This window comes from Schistocerca serialis, chromosome 4 (genome assembly GCF_023864345.2).
Source record: "Schistocerca serialis cubense isolate TAMUIC-IGC-003099 chromosome 4, iqSchSeri2.2, whole genome shotgun sequence".
In the NCBI taxonomy this organism is placed as follows: domain Eukaryota; kingdom Metazoa; phylum Arthropoda; class Insecta; order Orthoptera; family Acrididae; genus Schistocerca; species Schistocerca serialis.
In genome coordinates this window covers 846,536,465-846,556,795 of record NC_064641.1, presented here as the reverse complement: position 1 = coordinate 846,556,795, position 20,331 = coordinate 846,536,465, and the positions used below count along the sequence as shown (strand labels likewise).

The 20,331-nt window shown below is 36.0% G+C and overlaps 1 protein-coding gene across 1 annotated transcript in view; it reads right to left on the bottom strand.

Moving 5' to 3' along the window:
* Window positions 1–20,331, bottom strand: part of LOC126474804 (sodium-dependent neutral amino acid transporter B(0)AT3) — a 534,088-nt gene that overhangs the window by 27,762 nt on the left and 485,995 nt on the right. Inside the window, exon 13 of the mRNA XM_050102276.1 lies at window positions 3,563–3,826. Within this exon, the coding sequence (XP_049958233.1) occupies window positions 3,563–3,826 (264 nt within the window). The remainder of the gene's footprint in view (window positions 1–3,562; window positions 3,827–20,331) is intronic.

Sequence of the window (20,331 nt, the reverse complement as noted above, 5' to 3'; positions counted from 1 at the left end):
ATTGGAATCTTTAGTTGTAAAATTAATCCTGATTATCTGCTGTAGGTGAATGAGTAGCTGTATGACCTTTCTTTTACTACTGATCCAAGTGCACTCACCTACTGTATGAGTCAGTGACTACTTTCCATGGAATATGAAAATAGAGATTACTATCCTTTTAGAGAATACCTACAGTTGAAAATTTTTAAGAATCTGTTTCTTGAAGGATCTTGGGCCACACACATATCAATATTTCACTCATTTAGGGACTGAAAACAATGAGGTTAGAAGAAATCTTAACAGATTGTACAATAAAAATTGCATGGTAGATATGAATGTTCATGTCACAATACAATGAAACATAAGCTACACACTGCACTCTCCTCCTATATAGGAATGTTGATGATTTAGTTAGGCAACAAGCTTAAGCATTAGTACTTTAGTTTTGTTTTTAAAGTGCTGTCTATGATGTCTAGACTCATCAAGAACCACAACTGATGTCAACTGTTACTATACAAGCCTTAGGGTGTGCATTTGTGTATTGGTGCACCATCATCATAAAACCATAATGAAAGATAGTGGTGAAGAACCATAATACAACAGGGACACTTTTGTCATTAAACCATATGCTGTTGTTGTGGTCTTCAGTCCATAGACTGGCTTGATTCAGCTCTCCATGCTACTCTATCCTGTGCAAGCTTCTTCATCTCCGAGTACCTAATGCAACCTACATTCTTCTGAATCTGCTTAGTGTATTCATCTCTTGGTCACTCTCTAAGATTTTTACTCTCCACACTGCCCTCCAGTACTAAACTGGTGATCCCTTGATGCCTCAGAACATGTCCTACCAACTGACCCCTTCTTCTAGTCAAGTTATACCACAAATTTCTCTTCTCCCCAATTCCATTCAGTACCTTCTCATAAGTTATGTGGTCTACCCATCTAATCTTCAGCATTCTTCTGTAGCACCATGTTTCAAATGCTTCTATTCTCTTCTTGTCTAAACTATTTATCATCCATGTTTCACTTCCATACATGGCTGCACTCCATACAAATACTTTCAGAAATGACTTCCTGACACTTCAACCTATGCTTGATGTTAACAAATTTCTCTTCTTCAGAAACACTTTCCTTGCCATTGCTAGTCTACATTTTATATCCTCTCTACTTCGACCATCATCAGTTATTTTGCTCCCCAAATAGCAAAACTCATCTACTACTTTAAGTGTCTCATTTCCTAATCTAATTCCCCCAGCATCACCCGATTTAATTTGAATACATTCCATTATTGTCATTTTACTTTTGTTGATGTTCATTTTAAATCCTCCTTTCAAGACACTGTCCATTCCATTCACGGTCTTCCAGGTCCTTTGCTGTCTCTGACAGAATTACAATGTTATCAGGAAACCTCAAATTTTTTATTTCTTCTCCATTGATTTTAATTCCTACTCCACATTTTTCTTTTGTTTCCTTTACTGCTTGCTCAATATACAGATTGAATAACATCAGGGATAGGCTTCAACCCTGTCTCACTCCCTTCCCAACCATTGCTTCCCTTTCATGTCCCATGACTCTTATAATTGCCATCTGGTTTCTGTACAAATTGTAAATAGCCTTTCGCTCACTGTATTTTACCCCAGCCACCTTCAGAATTTGAGAGAGTATTCTAGTCAACATTGTCAAAAGCTTTCTCTAAGTCTACAAATGCTAGAAACATAGGTTTGCCTTTCCTTAATCTTTCTTCTAAGATAATTTGTAGGGTCAATATTACCTCATGTGTTCCAATATTTCTATGGAATCCAAACTGATCTTCCCTGAAGTCAGCTCCTACCAGTTTTTCCATTCATCAGTAAACAATTTGCGTTAGTATTTTGCAGCCGTGACTTATTAAACTGATAGTTTGGTAATTCTCACATCTGTCAACACCCGCTTTCTTTGGGATTGGAATTATTATATTCTTCTTGAAGTCTGAGGGTATTTCGCCTGTCTCATACATCTTGCTCACCAGATGGTAGAGTTTTGTCAGGGCTGGCTCTCCCAAGGCTATCAGTTGTTCTAGTGGAATATTGTCTGCTCCCAGGGCCTTGTTTTGACTTAGATCTTTCACTGCTCTGTCAAACTTTTCACACAGTATCATATCTCCCATTTCATCTTCATCTACCTACTTGATCCTCTGCTACCTTCACTATTTCATCTCTCATAGCTATGCATTCTTCTTCTACTGTATTTCTTTCCCCCATTCCTGTCAATTGTTCCCTTATGCTCTCCCTGAAACTCTGTACAGCCTCTGGTTCTTTCAGTTTATGCAAGTCCCATCTCATTAAATTCCCACCTTTTTGCAGTTTCTTCAGTTTTAATCTACAGGTCATAACCAACAGATTGTGGTCAGAGTCCAAATCTGCCCCTGGAAATGTCTTACAATTTAAAATGTGGTTCCTAAATCTCTGTCTTACCATTATATAATCTATCTGAAACCTTCCATTGTCTCCAGGCCTCTTCCATGTATATAACCTTCTTTTATGATTCTTGAACTAAGTGTTAGCTATGATTAAGTTATGCTCTGTGCAAAATTCTACCAGACGGCTTCCTCTTTCATTCCTTACCCCCATTCCATATTCACCTACTACTTTTCCTTCTCTTCCTTTTCCTACTCTCGAATTCCAGTCACCCATGACTATTAAATTTACGTCTCCCTTCACTAGCTGAATAACTTCTTTTATCTCATCATACATTCATCAATCTCTTCATCATCTGCAGAGCTAATTGGCATATAAACTTGTACTACTGTGGTAGGCATGGGTGTCTATCTTTGCTATAATAGTGTGCTCACTATGCTGTTTGTAGTAACTTACCCTTGCTCCTATTTTTTTATTCATTATTAAACCTACTCCTGCAGTACCCATATTTCATTTTGTACTTATAACACAGTACGCACTTGACTGGAAGTCTTATTCCTCCTGCCAAACTCCACTAATTCCCACTACATCTAACTTTAACCTATCCATTTCTAATCTACCTGCCCGATTAAGGGATCTGACATTCCACACTCCAATACGTACAATGCCAGTTTTCTTTCTCCTGATAACGACGTCCTCCTGAGTAGTCCCCACCTGGAGATCCAAATGGGGGACTATTTTACCTCCGGAATATTTTACCCAAGAGGACGCCATCATCATTTAACCATAATGCTGCATGCCCTCGGGAAAAATTACGTCTGTAGTTTCCCCTTGCTTTCAGTTGTTCACAGTACCAGCATGGCAAAGCTGTTTTGCTTAATATTACAAGGACAGATCAGTCAATCATCCAGGTTGTTGCCCCTACAACTACTGAAAAGGCTGCTGCCCCTCTTCAGGAACCACACATTTGTCTGGCCTCTCAACAGATACCCCTCTGCTGTGGTTGTACCTAGGTATGGCTATCTGTATCATTGAGGTGCAGAAGCCTCTCCACCAATGGCAAGCTTATTACAAATGCGCACATGCACAACAATCTTCTTATTCTGTTCAATTTTTTTAGAATGTCCTACAACATTATCTCATGTTTTACTGTAAATTACTTCACACTACTACTTAAAATAATTTACCTGCATATGGCTACAGCTGGAATCCACAGAACAGAGATGAGTATCAGAAATGCAATAAGCACAAGTGCCCACACAGGCCACTCATGACGCTCCGTTATTCCTTTGCTGGCAACCCATGCTGGGTAGCCACTGCCATCTACTGCTATTTCCACAAAGCTTGCTACAAGTATTGACAGCATAGCTAGTGGTGACAGGTATTTCCAGCAGATAAGCCAGTACAGGCCTGGCCTCTTGCCTGTCATCATTTCTATGTCATCAGCAAACCTGAAAGTCAAATTTGAAACTTATTTGATCATCAAATACAGATTAGTATTTTGTGTAATTGCTTCAATAATACATTTCTGCATCTCATATTTATGGAGTCGGCTTTATCTAGGTTATCTTTTTCCATAATCTTATTAAGAAACATGATAAAATGAAAATTAATACAACAGTCTGAAAATGATGGATTAATGTCATTTTGGAAAATTCCTTTTGGAATTTACACCCTCAAATGACTGATGATAACCAGACTCTGTAGGGTGATATGCTGCACTGTGAATAGACTTGTAATGAGAATCTGAACATTGCATATGAGCTTTCAAATTTGCAACACAAATCACACATGTACATGTGACATGTGCCCCCTCCACCTTCACACACACACACACACACACACACACACACACACACACACACACACACACACACACACACAGAGAGAGAGAGAGAGAGAGACAGACAGAGAGAGAGAGAGAGAGAGAGAGAGAGAGAGAGAGAGAGAGAGAGAGAAAGACAGACAGACACAGAGCACTTTGTTCTTTTGGTATTGTAATTCAACTAGCGTGAGTGGTTTCTGATAGGGAGAGAGTGAGTCAAATGCGAAAGAATCAAAGTGTGTCAGGAGGAGAACCAGCTTAGGATAATAAGGAACTGCAGGGTAAAAGATAGGAATTCAGTGCCAGAGACAGCTCACCTAGGTGGAGGTAGGTTAGTTTCTTTTAGCATATTGAGGGGATGTGAGAAGGGGCACATGGGAGGCAGAATATAAGGATCCTTCAAGAAAATAATGTGGATGTAGCTCAATAGACTATAAATTTAAATATAACTAAAGACATTGAGAACTACTGAAAATGATGTGGTGCAAAGCGGAGGGTGGAAGTTGGGAACAAACGTGGGGAGAGATTTATTTATTTATTTATTTAGCCATTCATGGACATTTTAAAATGTATGGATGTTTTCAGTTGCGTACATTCATATATTTATACAGTTTGTTGTTACATGTAGTTAAACATTGTGACATATAAGTTATTTACAATCATTTTTGCTCCTTGTCAAAATATTGTGAAAGAAAAGCTATTTGCTATCATTTGTATTAAGGAATTCACTTATAGTGTAAAAGCAGTTTTCCTGCAAAAACAATTTAAGATTTTTCCTAAAGCGGTACGTGTTATCTGCTTCTTTTATTTTCTGTGGCAGTTTATTATACAGTTTACACCTTCACACAAGAAGCTATTTTGAGTCTTATGCTTATTTTTCCTGTCTAGGTGAAGACAGTGACTTGTTGTTGCTGCTCTCGCTTGCATTTTAAATACTGTTTGTAAATTCTGAGCACTGTTTCCCCAGAATATAATACCATAACTGATTACTGAATGAACATGACTAAAGTATACAGTTCTCAAACATTTGCTACTGCATGCGGATAGAAGGGCTCTAAGTGCATAACACGTTGTGGATATCTTTTCTGAGAGTTTCATAGCATGTTCATTCCACTTCATTTGGCTGTCAATGTGCAACCCTAAGAATTTTGTTGTAGGTACATCATCTACGGAGATGTGATCTAGTTTTAAATTTAAGGGACTCTATTTTCTGTTTATTCTAAAGCATATTGTATTTGTTTCCTTTACATTGAGAGTTTCTTTGTTTTCCTGAGACCATTTGTGAACATCCCTCAGCACTTCAGTAGAATTTCTCAGCATTTGTGCTGGTATCTTACTGGTGATTACTATGTTGCTATCATCTGCAAACAATATCTTCTCTCCATGGCTGATATGTTGCGAGAAATCATTTATATACACCAGAAATAGTACAGGGCCTAGCACACTTCCCTGAGGGACCCCAATACTGATATATTGTGGATCAGATATATGTTTCTCAATATACTTTGATGCACTGGAGACATGTGTGATCTCTACTGACTGTACTCTGTTTTCTAGATATGAACAAAACCATTTGAGAACCACTCCCCTTACTCCTAGTGCCTCTAATTTATGCGAGAGCTTCTGGTGGTCAACTGTATCAAATGCCTTAGACAGGTCTAGGAAAAGGTCAGTTACATAGCTGTTCTCATCTAGTGCTTCTAAAACTGTTTTTGTAAATTTGTGCTATTGCAGATTCTGTACCTCTACCAGGCCTGAAACCATGCTGGTCATTGCAGAGGAGGTCGAATTTACTTAGATAGCTCAAAAGCCTGTTTTTCATTATTGTTTCTATCACTTTGGAAAACCATGACAATAGGGCTACTGGTCTGCAGTTCTCAATGTTTTCTACATTACCTTTCTTGTGAACTGGTAAAATTTTGGCATGCTTCAGATAGTCAGGGAAGCAACCAGTTTTGAAGAGTTCATTTATGATTTCTGTTAGTGGAGCTTTGATACCATTTATGCATTTTTTTCAGCACACACACTGGGATTTCATTTAAAAATCTGCCAAGTTTTTGTTATTTAATTGCCTTACAACAATGCATACTTCCTCCTCAGTAATTGGAAGCAATACAATTGAGTTTGCTATATGCTTCTGTTGATTAGCACCTTTTGGAAAAGTTTTCTGTATGTTTGTTGCGATGCTGCTAAAGTAGGTATTCACATAATTTGCTAATTCTTTCGGTTTACTTTCTAAGTTTTCCTTGTTCCTGATTTGTGTGTTTGTACCTCCCTGTTTCACAGTTCCTGTTTCTTGTTTCACCACAGCCTATGTAGCTTTACTTTTATTATTGGATAAATTTAAGAACCTATCATTGGCTGATTTTTTTACAGTGTTGAGTACCTTCCTGTAGATCCTTTTGTAGTTATTGTAGTAGTGCAAAAAACCTGGAACACTATTGTCCTTTCTAATGGAGTTTAGGTATTTACAAATTTGAACACTTTTCTAATTCCTTTAGTAATCCATTTATTGTTGGTGGGTGTTCCAATGGGAATTAATGCTTTGGGGAATGTTTCTTCAAATTTTAATTTAAACTCAGACATAAAATTGGAGAACTTGCTATTCACTTTAGTTTCTATGTATACTCCTTCCCAAATTTTATGTGCTAACTTTAAGAAAAACTCTTGCAAAGCTGATGGAGAGTGAACTCTTTTATATACATGCAGTTTTGATTATTTTTTTATACAAGCTTTTACTTTTATAATCTGACATAGATGATCAGACAGTCCCAGGTTTTGACAAGTACATCACAGTTTTCTCTGCCTACATCTGTAGCTACATGGTCAATGGTAGATGATGAATGTGTGGTTATTCTTGTTGCAGAGTTGACTAGTGATGATATACCAAAACTATGTAGGATATTCATAAATGTGTTACTGGTTTCATCTGTTTTAGTTGTATTCATGTTAAAGTCCCCACACAAAAGCATATTATGTTTCAGAGTGAACACTAGTCCTAGGCTTTGTATAAGTTTTGAAAAGAATACCTCTAAATTACCACTGGGAGGAAGATATACACATAATACAGTTAGTTTCTTGGGCATATTTATAGCAACTATCTCTATTGCTGACACTTCAAAGTCTTTGTCTACACTTAGCATGATAATATCATTTCTGACTTTAAATTCAATGCCATTCTTAACATAAATACATGATCCTCCACCTTTCATTGTTTTTCTGCAATAAGAACATGCTTGGACATATGAGGGTAAATTAATATATAAGATTTAACTCTCTTTACACCAGTGCTCTGTAATACAGATAACAGTGCTGTCTAAGATTTGTAATTCGACTTCCAACTGTTGTACTTTGTTTTTTACACACTGAATATTTTGGTGGAGTACTGTTAGACATTTAATGTTACTTATGTTGGACAGGGTCTAGTAGAGTCTGAGGCAGTGCCACCTGCATAACTGAAGAGTATCCCTTATCTATGCAAATCATGGGAACTGCATTTAGGTGTCTCTATATGACACTATTTGTGAAGCAACAGTTGAAGTCAACAATGTTGTGGTGTTAATACACTCTCATATTGAAATTACTGTACTATAAAAGATGAAATCCTACATTTTTATTGGAGTGTGTAAAATATAACATCTACATCTATGATATGTCTCTACCTTGCATCCAAGTGAAAAGTTTGTGGCACAGGATGCTTCCCACTCTAACACTTACTAAGGCTCCTTCCCATTCCATTTACATATGAAGCAGAGGAAATGATAGCTTGTAGGCCTTTATTTGCATTGTAATTAGTCTTGTCTTTGTGTTCCTAAGGGATTGATACGTAGGAGGTTGTAGAAGGTTCCCAGATTCTCACTTAAATCTGGTTCTAGAAACTTTGTAAGTAGGCTTTTACATGATAGTTTGTGTCTAGCATAAAGAATCTGCCAGTTCAGTTTTTCCAGGATCTCCATGACACTCTTCCTTAGATCAAACAAATCTGTGACCATTTCCATTGCCTTTCATTGTGTATGATCAATATCTCTCATTAGGCTATTTTGGTTTAAAATGCATGAAATAATGTTGTACTTGTGGAAGAGACAGAGAGACCCTTGAACATTTCAGACTGACTACATAATGGTGAGGCACAGATTTTGAGAACAGATTCTAAACTGCAAAACATGTCTAGGGGCATATTTGGAAGCTGATCACAATTTTTTGGTAATGAACTGTTGATTAAAACTAAAGAAACTACAAAAACATAGGAAATTAAGGAGAGAGAGCCTGGATAAATGGATAAAACCAGAGCCTATTGATAATTCCAAAAGGACCACTAGAAAATAATTGAATGAAACAGGGGAGAAGACTGAAACACAGCAAAGGGTCAACAAGGCAAAAAGACAAGGCTCACTGATTATAATGTCTGATGTTTTTAAAATAATTATGATTGGTAGGATTAGTGCAATTTCTACATCAAATATCAAAAAGATTATGGCAATTAAGAAGAATCGAAGGGAGAGTAATCCTTGGATAATACATACAATATTAAATTTACCTAACGAAAGGAAGAAATATAAACATGCAGTAAATGAAGCACACAAAAGGAAATTCAGATATCTAAAAAATGAGACTGACAGAAAGTGCAAAATCGGTAAGAGGAATGGGCAGAGAAGAAGACTGAAGAAGCATGCATGACTACTGAAATTATAGAGACCCTTGGAGAAAAGAGAAGCAGATGCATGAATATTAAGAGCTCAGATGTAAACCCCATGCTAGGAAAAGAAGGGGTGACTAAGAGATGAAAAGAATCCATAGAAGGGCTATACAAGTGAAATTATCTTCAAGAAAATATTATAGAAGAAGAAGAGGAAGTAAACAAAGATGAGATGGTTGGTAAGATACTGCAAGAAGAATTTGATAGAGCACTGAAACATCTAAGTAGAAACAACATCGCTGCTGTGAACAACATTCCCTCAGAATTATTGAGATATTTAGGAAAGCCACCATGATAAAATCATTCAACTCAATAAGCAAATCATATGAGACAGACATAACACCTTCACATTTCAATAAGGATGTAATAATTCCAGTTTCACAAATGGAGGTGCAGACAGCTATAAAGATTATTGGCCTATCAGTTAACAAGTCATGGTTTTAAAATACTTCCAAGAATTATTTACAAAAGAAAGAAAAATTGGTTATAGGCTGATCTCAGTGAAGATAAGTTTGTATTCTGGAGAAATACAGCAAGACATGAGGCACTAATGATCCTACAATTCACAGAAGAAGATAGGTTGAAGAAAGGAAAATCTACATTTATAGCAATTGTAGATTTAAAGAAAGGTATTGACAACACTGACTTGACTACACTCTTTGCAACTCTGAAAGTAGCACAGACAAAATACAGTGGGCAAAAGAATATCTACAACTTGAACAGAATTCAGACTGCAGTTACACAAGTCAAAGGACATGAAAGGGAAACAGCAGTTAAGAAGTGCATAAGACATGGTTGTAACCTACCCCTAATGTTATTCAGTCTGTATATTGAGCAAGTAGTAAAGGAAAACAAGGAGAAATCTGGGAAAGGAATTAAATTTTTGGGAGAATAAATAAAAACTTTGAAGTTTTACAATGACACTGTAATCCCCTCACAGACGACAAAGGACTTACAAGAGCATTTGAACAGAATGGGTAGTGTTTTGGAAAGAGGTTATTAACGAAAATCAACAAAATTAAAACAATCATAGTGGAGTGTAATCTAATTAAATTAAGCAATGCTGATAGAATTAACTTAGGAAATGAGTAGGCTGACCAACCATCCTGATTTTTGTGGGATAATCCTACATTTTGGTACATTATAAAAGTCCCAGATTCATCTCACACCATGTGTTTTAGACACATTTTCGTTTTTTTCTGCACATGTATTCAGATTTCAGATAATTGCTTATCTGATGTTACTCATCTTAGCTTTTTGATTGTTGGTTCAGTTGTTGTATTTGTAGACAATGTTACACATATTAATTTAATCTGTTGTAATCTGCAGTTGTAAGTGAAAATGGAAGTTTCATGAGGTGAATATGATTCACAAGAAGATAATGGCAAAAAGAAGAGGACTAAATCATGAAGTATCTCCATAACTAAAAAGTATTTATGAGTATACAACTCGAAGTGGGAAATGAATGCACCATTCTTGGCATCATGTGCAAGTAACTGGTTCAAACCCATATGTATAACATTTAATAAGACATTTAGTGTTGGTCGTGGAGGCATTAATGACATTACTAAACATGTGAATGGACAACAACATGAAAAGAATGTGAGCCTCTGAATCAAGAACAAGACAATAACTTCGTTTTTGGGTCAAATTCTGAAAACAGCCTGCATCAGGATAAAGTTACAGCTTCTGAATTAACCAAGGTATATCACAATGTACCACACAATGCACCTTACCATTATTACAATTGTGACTCAGATTCAGAAATTGCTAGGAACATTTCTCTGGGAAGAAAAAAAGCAAAATCAATAGTTACCTATGTGCTTGCACCATTATCAATAACTCCACATATTAAAGACCTCGTTGATAGAAATGTTTTAGTCAGTAGCAAGTGATGCCTCTAATTGTGGACACACTAAAATGTTTCCAGTCATCACTAGGTATTTCAGTTAAAAAAAATGTAGAACAGGATTATTATAGTAACAATCATGAGTCTGCAAACGCTATTTCTGATCCAATTAGAGGCAGATTAACATTGCACAATTTAAGTCTCATTAAAATTTCTTCATATTCTGCTGACAATGCACATGTCAACTTTCGGAATAAATATTCAGTATGTATTTACTGTGCTATGAAATGAAAATAATTTTTTAATCCCAGTATGTTGCTCAGCTCATAAAATTCATGGTGTATCTAAGTTTGCAATTGATCAACTTCAACTTTTTGATTTAGAAGGTTTTATTACAAAAATTTATAACTATTTCTCCTGCCACTCAAAAACAGTAGTGGGCTTGAAGCAGTATTTTGAATTTTGTGATACTGAATGTATGGAAACTGCAAGACATTTATCCAGCTGTTGATAGGCCACAGCAATACTTTTCAGTCATAATATGTTATTTTGTAACACAGGGGGAGAACTGTCCAGTAGCCATACAAGTTTTTCCAGAATGTATTTAGAACACGTTGTTATTTGTTGTTTTTTTCATAATTGTCTAAAACTGTTTCATGTGACTAAGGAGTCCTTAGAAAGAGATAATCTGTTGGTTGTTGAAGTGTTTTCTATAATGGAGTCCCTTAGAAATCAGTTAGAACAATGAATATCAGTTAGATTTTTTGGGTTCAAAACTATGACTTGTCTTAATCTTCTGACAGCATAAAGTATACAACCAATGGAGTTAAGGTTTATTCAGTGGTATAAAACAGCATTGGAGTATTAGATCTCTAGATTTGATTTGTCAGTAAATAACGCATCCTGTAAAATGTCTCTGTAGAAGGAGGTTGATTTCAACTCTGTTGTGAAAATGTTTCAGGGATTACATTTAGAAAATAGAATAGATGTTGGTGAAATGTATGAATGATTTTTTTAATAGTAAATCACACAATTAGCATTACAGTAAATAATAAAAATATCCTCATATGAGTAAATGGATAGCAAATCTAAAAGTTCTTCCAGTAAAAAACAAAATAATGGCAATCTTGCAAAGTTGTTAGAGATTTTATTCTCAATTCCACCAAGAAATGCATTTGTTGAAAGAAACTCAGCCAGAGACAAAGGTTTTATTTATTTATTTATTCCATGTGATCTGATGGTACACAGTGTGATACAGATGTCAGAAAATATCAGTTACCATTGTTAACATACATTAACATATAGTATCCTAATGTATTATATTGCAAAGATTCGTTAAGTTTATTTCACTCCATTGCTCAATGTTTTCAGTTTAAGGGGCTCAAAATCATGAAAAATTCAATTTTTTACTTTTTTGCATTTTCTGAATCTGCAGACTATTACCTTTTAATAGATATATAATTTATTCAATTCCGAAGACTACAACTATTTTTAATTTTTTTTTGAAATGTGTTCTACATGGGCGTGACCCACTGTGGCGCTGTTAAACTGCTGTCAAATGGTGTTATTATTAACATCCGTGTTCATCAGGTACATTTTAGTGATGTGAGATAAAGTATGTATTGTGGCTAACCTGTGATGGTTCAATATATATCGCTGGTGTGATTGTCGATTGTTTCATGTTTATTTACTCTGTTGTTATCTCGAAAATATTCGTAATTAATTCTGTTTCTTGAGTCCCTGGTTTGCTGAAGTATAATAATGAGTAAAAGTAAAGTTATTAGAAATCCTATGAAGGCTTTTAAGAAAAGGAGAAATGTTGTAAAGCCAAAGGTATGTGTTATTACTGTAAACAATAAAGACGATAACCAAGTGAGTGAACCTAGCCTCTCAAGTACACTTGCCCATAGCAGTCAAAGTGGGAAAGAAAATACTTCACAGAAGAAGCTTGGTTCAATGAGTGAAAACTATGAATGTTTTATGGGCGAATCGGATGTGAATGAAATATTTGATATGTCAGTTCTCAAAGGAATTTTTTCAAACTGTGTAAGATGTATTCATTGTAGTGAAGTTGGTCTGGAACTCTCCATAATAAAGCACATAGGACTTGCTAGTGAAATGCAACTGAAATGTGATAAGTGTTCATACATGACCACCTTTTGGAACAGTGTTGCAGTAACTGCAACTGAAGAAAATGGTAGCAAAATCTACGAACACAACAACGAGCGATGCTTGCTTTAGACAAGGAACGCCTTCGGGCTGCAGACAGGGCTGTAAAGAGTCTAGAAATACAAGCAAGAGTAAACAGGAGGAGGAACAAGAGGAAGCTGGAGGAGGAGTTTGCAGAGGATGAAGATAATCCATCCTATGGACCTGGAATGCACTAAAAAGTTAATCCAATCTTTGTCGCTCGATTCCCAAAACTTTTATTTTCTCATACTAATTACATGTTTTCTAAGTATCTACCAAACATATTTGTTTCAAACTTTCAGTAAATGTTACACAGTACCTTCTGCATAATTTAACACAGCCTTTTTCCAAAAAACTGTATATTTTTGAATATATAAATAAAAAATTGCAAAAAAATGTTGTGAATTTTCATTACAATTGAAAAAAAATCATCTTTAATAACTGAACTAAAATTTTGTAAAATCCCTGTGTTAAGTTGTAGCCCATATTCCAATAAATAATCTGTAAAAACTTCAACTTCCTACCTCAAATACTTAGTGAGGAAAGATGTAATTTATAAGCGTTATTTTAACATTGCAAGTATAGGGCATTCCGGAGCCCCTTAACATAAATAGCAAGATTACTGTTCTAGGTATTCATTTACAGAGTAAAAACAGTGACACAACAAATGTGACTTCATGGCTTTGCTAAATTTTATGTTGCCTTCGTTGGACTTAACACTAGTGGGAAGATTGTTGAACAGTTGGGGGCCCATGTGGAAAGCTCCCTTTTTACACAGTTGAGCATTTGTACATAAAACATGCCGATTTGAGTTTTTCCTGGTGTTGTGTTTATGTATTTCATTATTTTTTACAGCTCTGGAGTCAGTTGGACTATGTGGTTTCTGAAAAATTTTAGAATCTTGAGAATGTATAGGCAAGGCAGTGTAGGGATTTCCAACTTTCTGAAGAAGGGTTTGCAGGAGTCTCTGGGTTTGCTCCCATTAATAATCCTCACTGCTCTCTTCTGGATTTTGAATTTGCTAAAGCAGTTGGAGAATTTCCCCAGAATATCACACCATATTTTAGGTGTGCTTGTATGTAAGCATAGTACATGATGGCTAATGTTTTCAGGCTAGCACATGATTTCAGTACACTCAATGCATAACAGCCAGTACTAATTCTGGCATTTATCTTTCCTGTTTGTGTATTCCATTTCATGTTATCTTGAACCCACAGACCCACGAATTTCAAAACAGTGTCGGTATCTATTGGCTGGTTATTTACGGTGACAAGTGGCTGAGAGGAATTTGCATTTTGTGTTGTGTGAGAGTTCATGGAAGCTGTCTTTTTGGTGTTGATAGTTAATCTGTTGATTTTAGCCAAGTTGCTGAGTTGTTCAGTGGCCAAGTTCACAGCTTTTTGCACACCCTCTGTATTCTCCCCTTTGAGGAGTACAATTGTGTCATCAGCAAATATTATTGTTTTGTGTGCATCTACATTCTGGGTCAAGTCATTAATGTACAGGAGGAAAAGTAAGGTCCCAATACTGAGGCCTGTGGTACACCTTGCTTTACAGTTTTATTACTAGATAGTATTTTGCTTATTGAGTAGGTTTGTCTATTAGTGTATTTCATGCTGTCTCTCTGCATCTGATTGGTTAGGAATGAAGCAATCCAATTGTTTGCAATTCGCCTGATACCATACTGTTCTATTTTTTCCAGCTATATTTTGTGGTCAATAGTGTCAAAAGCCTTTGACAGATCCAGAAATATGCATGTTATATGTTGTTTTTTATCTAACAGATCTAATAGCATATTTATGCACTCATATACTGCAGTTTCGGTAGATTTGTTGCTTCTGAACCCATGTTGAGCTAAACTTAGTAATTTTTTTTTCAATGGCTATCAGTTTTGTGTACATTATTTTTTCAAAAACTTTAGAAAATCAGGATGAGATTGAGATAGGCCTGTAGTTATTCATATCTTTATTATCACCTTTTCTGAAGACAGGAATTGCTTTAGAAAGTTTCAGAGCTTCAAGGAAAGTACCTGCCTGGAAAGAAAAGTCACAGAGGTGTGTTAATGGTTCAGCAATTGTGTGTACACAATTTTTGATGACAGCTGCTGGGATACCATCAATTACAGCTGAATATGAATTTTTTTTAACTCTCTGAGGGCTTTTGCAACATCCTTTCCAGTGACTTTGGTAATGAAAATTGACTCTGCACATGTGTGATATTTTTGGTTTGCTGGTTGGTAGTTTGTGTTAGGATTATTTTTACCAGTTTTTAAGCTATGCTCGTAAAGAATTTGTTGAAAGGGTTCACCACAACTTTGGGATTAGAAAAAGGCTTCATATGGACACACTCAAAGCAGAGATTAAAGTGAAAATAATTTATAATGTAGAATGTAAAGACTTTCTCAATACAGTTTTAAATGAAAAGGAAATTTTTGCATGTGAAAGAAACAACAAGAAATATTCTTTTAAACATAAACAACATGTATTCAATTTGTAAGAAATAATATAACATTTATGTTCCTAAAAATAAACTAGGTCAAATATGTTTATTGATTTATAATCCTACAGTAATTTAAGTACTGATTTTTATGTTAACTAATATTAAGTTGTATTTGTGGAAACCATTTTTTCTACGAATAAGTGAAAGAAAAGAACTTAACTGTGGATTTAATTTCATGTCATATTGTGTCCCTCAAAATCTTGAAATGTCCCTCCTTTTAGGAACTCTTGTCCCTCATCCTACTGCTACAGAGGTGGTCATGCTAGAAATGAGACACTAAAAGCAGTTCATGAGTTTTATTATTTGGGCAATAAAATAACTGGTGATGGTTGAAGTAGAGAGGATATAAAATATGGACTGGCAATAGTGAGAAAAGCATTTCTGATAAAGAGTTTGTTAACACTGAATATAAATTTTACATTTTAGAAGACTTTTTAGAATGTATACGACTGAAGAGAGCATTGTACAGAAGTGAAACATGTATGATGAACAAATCAGACACGAACGGAATAGAAGCTTTTGAAATGTGGTGTTACAGAATAATGCTGAAGATTAGTTGGGTAGATCAAATGCCTAATAAGGAGGTATTGAATCTAATTGGGGAAAAAAGAAAATTTATGGCATATTCTGAAGCACCAAGGAACAAATATTTACCATTTGCTTTACATATGACTAACCCTCTGCGATCATCAAGTTTTGTTGTCTTGGTGATTACAGCTACCTCTCAGTGCCACTGATGCTAATATCTACATCAGTCATTTCTGTAGTGGCACAAGAATTAAATTGGGACAATACTCCTGGATTTTCCTTTGCAAAGGAATATGGGTATCAAAAACAAGGTTTGGCATTTACACATTTGCACTGCTACCTTCAATTTCAGTTCCTGTATCATCCATTAATGTCTGGACACTACCTTTTGCACCACTGATGGTCTTTACATATGACATAATTTCTTTGGGTTTTCTGAAAAATTTTCAATGAGATTTTGTTACAGCAGTCATGAAAGACTCCACACAATAGATAGTGTCAGAAGTTCCATGCGGCTTTTCGCAGCTGATGCTGTAGTATACAGAGAAGTTGCAGCATTAGAAAATTGTAGCGAAATGCAGGAAGATCTGCAGCGGATAGGCACTTGGTGCAGGGAGTGGCAACTGACCCTTAACATAATGTAATGTATTGCGAATACATAGAAAGAAGGATCCTTTATTGTATGATTATGTGATAGCGGAACAATCACTGGTAGCAGTTACTTCTGTAAAATATCTGGGAGTATGCGTGCGGAATGATTTGAAGTGGAATGATCATATAAAATTAATTGTTGGTAAGGTGGGTACCAGGTTGAGATTCATTGGGAGAGTCCTTACAAAATGTAGTCCATCAACAAAGGAGGTGGCTTACAAAACACTCGTTCGACCTATACTTGAGTATTGCTCATCAGTATGGGATCCATACCAGATCTGGTTGACGGAGGAGATAGAGAAGATCCAAAGAAGAGTGGTGCATTTCGTCACAGGGCTATTTGGTAACCGTGATAGCGTTACGGAGATGTTTAACAAACTCAAGTGGCAGACTCTGCAAGAGAGGCGCTCTGCATCGCGGTGTAGCTTGCTCGCCAGGTTTCGAGAGGGTGTGTTTCTGGATGAGGTATCGAATATATTGCTTCCCCCTACTTATACCTCCCGAGGAGATCACAAATGTAAAATTAGAGAGATTAGAGCGCGCACAGAGGCTTTCAGACAGTCGTTCTTCCCGTGAACCATACGCGACTGGAACAGGAAAGGGAGGTAATGACAGTGACACGTAAAGTGCCCTCCGCCACACACCGTTGGGTGGCTTGCGGAGTATAAATGTAGATGTAGATGTAAAATACATTCTTGACAGCGTAATACATTTCATTCAGTACCTTCCTATCAATGTTTTGTTTTACTGTTATATTCTGTTTCTTTAGAAGTTTCTTCATATGATCATATACCATGGAGGGTCCCTCCCATAATGATCTATCATACTAGTTAAATATCTCTCCAGTGCATTGTCAACTATTCTTTTAACATTAAGAAACAATTGTACTACATGCTCCAGAGTTAAATGTTCAAGGGAGAACTCAAAATTGCTTGTTATTTCTCACTCCAAGTAGTTCTAAGTTCTTTGAACTATCAAACAAGTAAATGTATTTGTAAATTAATTACTTTGTAAAAAGGATGTTTCGTTATACTTAAAGTACCTATCATCTCAGTGGTTCTTCAATTTGTTACTTGATGGAAAAGTTTCGCTTTGTGTAATGCAATGTTCGAGGGTTTTCAATTCATGAAAATACTACTCATTTCTAATATCACCATGTTCATGTTCTATATAAAACATAACCACAATATGATTTTGGGACATGTTTCTGGATCTTAAACTTGGTTTGATGGGCCATTGCCTGAAGACATTATTGTGAGTTTATGATTAGAACAGACACAGGATGGCTATTACATTCACCAATCTTTAGAAAGTTTTTGCACAATCACAAGATGTGCTAACCTTGTCTGTGTATGAAAAACAGGAAAAAATATGAGTCTGGTGAGAGTGTTACAATCTACTTATCAATTTTTCTTTTAAGTAAATGATTGTCCTTTTTTGGAGAGTTCTTTTGAGATGCAATTGTTGGTAGATTCTTGGCCTTGCAAACAGAGCCTGCGGTATTGGGAATTTGTTGTGAATAATTCCAACTTTTAACAGAAGTTACATCCTGTTCTTTGTTCATAATAAAAACTTACAGTTTGATTAATCAAAAGCAATTAATAGAACAAACCTTTCTAAGATTAAACTATTCACAAACCAGTTGGATGTTCTCTTAAATAATTGTAAATAACTAATCTGTTGTATGTAAGGAGAGTATTCATTTGTAATGTGGCACCTTCTTTAAAGGACTTTGTATTGCATTACAAGTAAAGTGTTATTATATCTTTCATGTACATGCGTCATTAAGTAGGGAAGCCATTGCAGATTAACACAGTGGTGGGGTCACAGTATATGCAAGTCGACAGTATTTTGTACTTACTACTACTAATTTTTTGCTTGTGCCAAGCTGTACTAAGTAGTGTGAACCTAATAGTAAATACAGACATTTTTGTAATTAAGTAGCTTAGAGACAGTGAATTTTTCTGTATCTGTAGCATGTAACAATCAATCAAGTGAGGTGAGAATAATTTTTTCCAGTTATTAATTATAGTGGGATTTCACTACAATTATTAATCAGTATATATTTATTTAGAATGCTTGTTTATTATTTTAATTGACAGTTAGCATTCTAAGATTATCTTGCCTTTTCAGTATGGTAAGGACTTGTTATCAAACCAAAATGGAATGAGCAAGTAATAGTAATGTTCAACCACTGATGGAAGAGTTTGGTCCAGTCAGTCCATCTCAGCTGAATAAGGCCACAATAGTGGAAATATTTCACCGATTGGAGATGGGTGGTAAACTGTTCGGAGTAGTAAAGCAGGTGACAAATGAGCCTACCAAGCATGATCCGGTAGACATACCCACCATCCACAGCATTAAACCATCCCACTAAGGAGAATCCACTGAATATGCCAACTAGACATATCCTACCCCATCAGGGGCAAGACCACCTGTGAAAGCAGTCATGTCATTTACCTACTCTGCTGCAATAATTGCACAGCTTCTTAGACTTGTATGACTATCAACCAGATGTCCACCAGGATGGACAGCAATGACCAAACTGTGGCCAGTAGCAATGTAGACCAACCTGTTGCACAACATGCATCTGAAAATAACATGTTTGTTTTGAATGGCTGCTTCACTGCCTGAGCCATCTGGATCCTCCCCTCAATCACCAACTTTTCTGAACTGTGGATATGAGAGTTATGCCCATAACACATTCTCCACTTCTGTGATTATCATGGCCTCAACCTATGGTAACATAATGTCACCACACCCTTCAGCAAACAGCTTCCATCCCCTCTGTCCTATCAAGTCCTCCCCATTCTCATATCCTACCCCCTTTTTGTTTGCTGCCTTCTGCCAATGCACCCACCCATCTTTCCCCAATCTTCTCCTTTTTCACTCTGTTTTCTCCATTTCCCTGCTCCAAAACCTCCAGATGCTGCACCTGTTGGCATTCTAGTTCCTGAACACTCTGCCAGAGTACTCATCTCTCCTCCCACCCTTACACTGCTGCCCCTTTCCTTTTCCCACCCCCTCCAGATTGCTGCTTTCATTCCATATCATAGTTGCATTCTGGTCCAATCTGCTGGAGTTGTTGTTCTTGTGTGTATTAGGTGTTCTTGCTTATGTGAATGAATGGTGTGCGTTTCTCTTTTTCTGAAGAAGGCAATGGCTGAAAGCTTATTTGTAAGTGATTTTAATTGTGCCTTTCTGCAACTTAATGTCTCATCTTTACAATAAGTAGCAGTCTATCTTATCCTACACTGCTGGAATAAAATATGAATTTTTTGAGACTGTTACAGTTTACTTAATGATGTTCATTTTAAATAAATGATATTCCTGATCCATGTTTATTAGAGTGCTGTGGGGTGAAATTGTTGTGCACTGATGACCTTGTGAATAATACTTGCAATCTTTGGAATAATTTTTTGTGAATATTTCCACCTTTAAAAGAAAATGCAATACACATATCACTGGCAATTAATGTTAAAAAGTATCATACATTGCAAAAAGTGCAATGCTCCTCGAACCACAGAAAATGGTACAGTCTGCTCTTGTGTTCATGATAATTTACAGTTTGATTATTCAAAAACAATTAACACAATGGAAATTACAAAGATTTTTAAATAATTCATGAATCACTTGGATGTTATCTTACATAATTGCAAGAAACTTTTGTATGTAAGAGGCCCACTCATTTCTAAATACTAGTTTAATGGGGCTCACA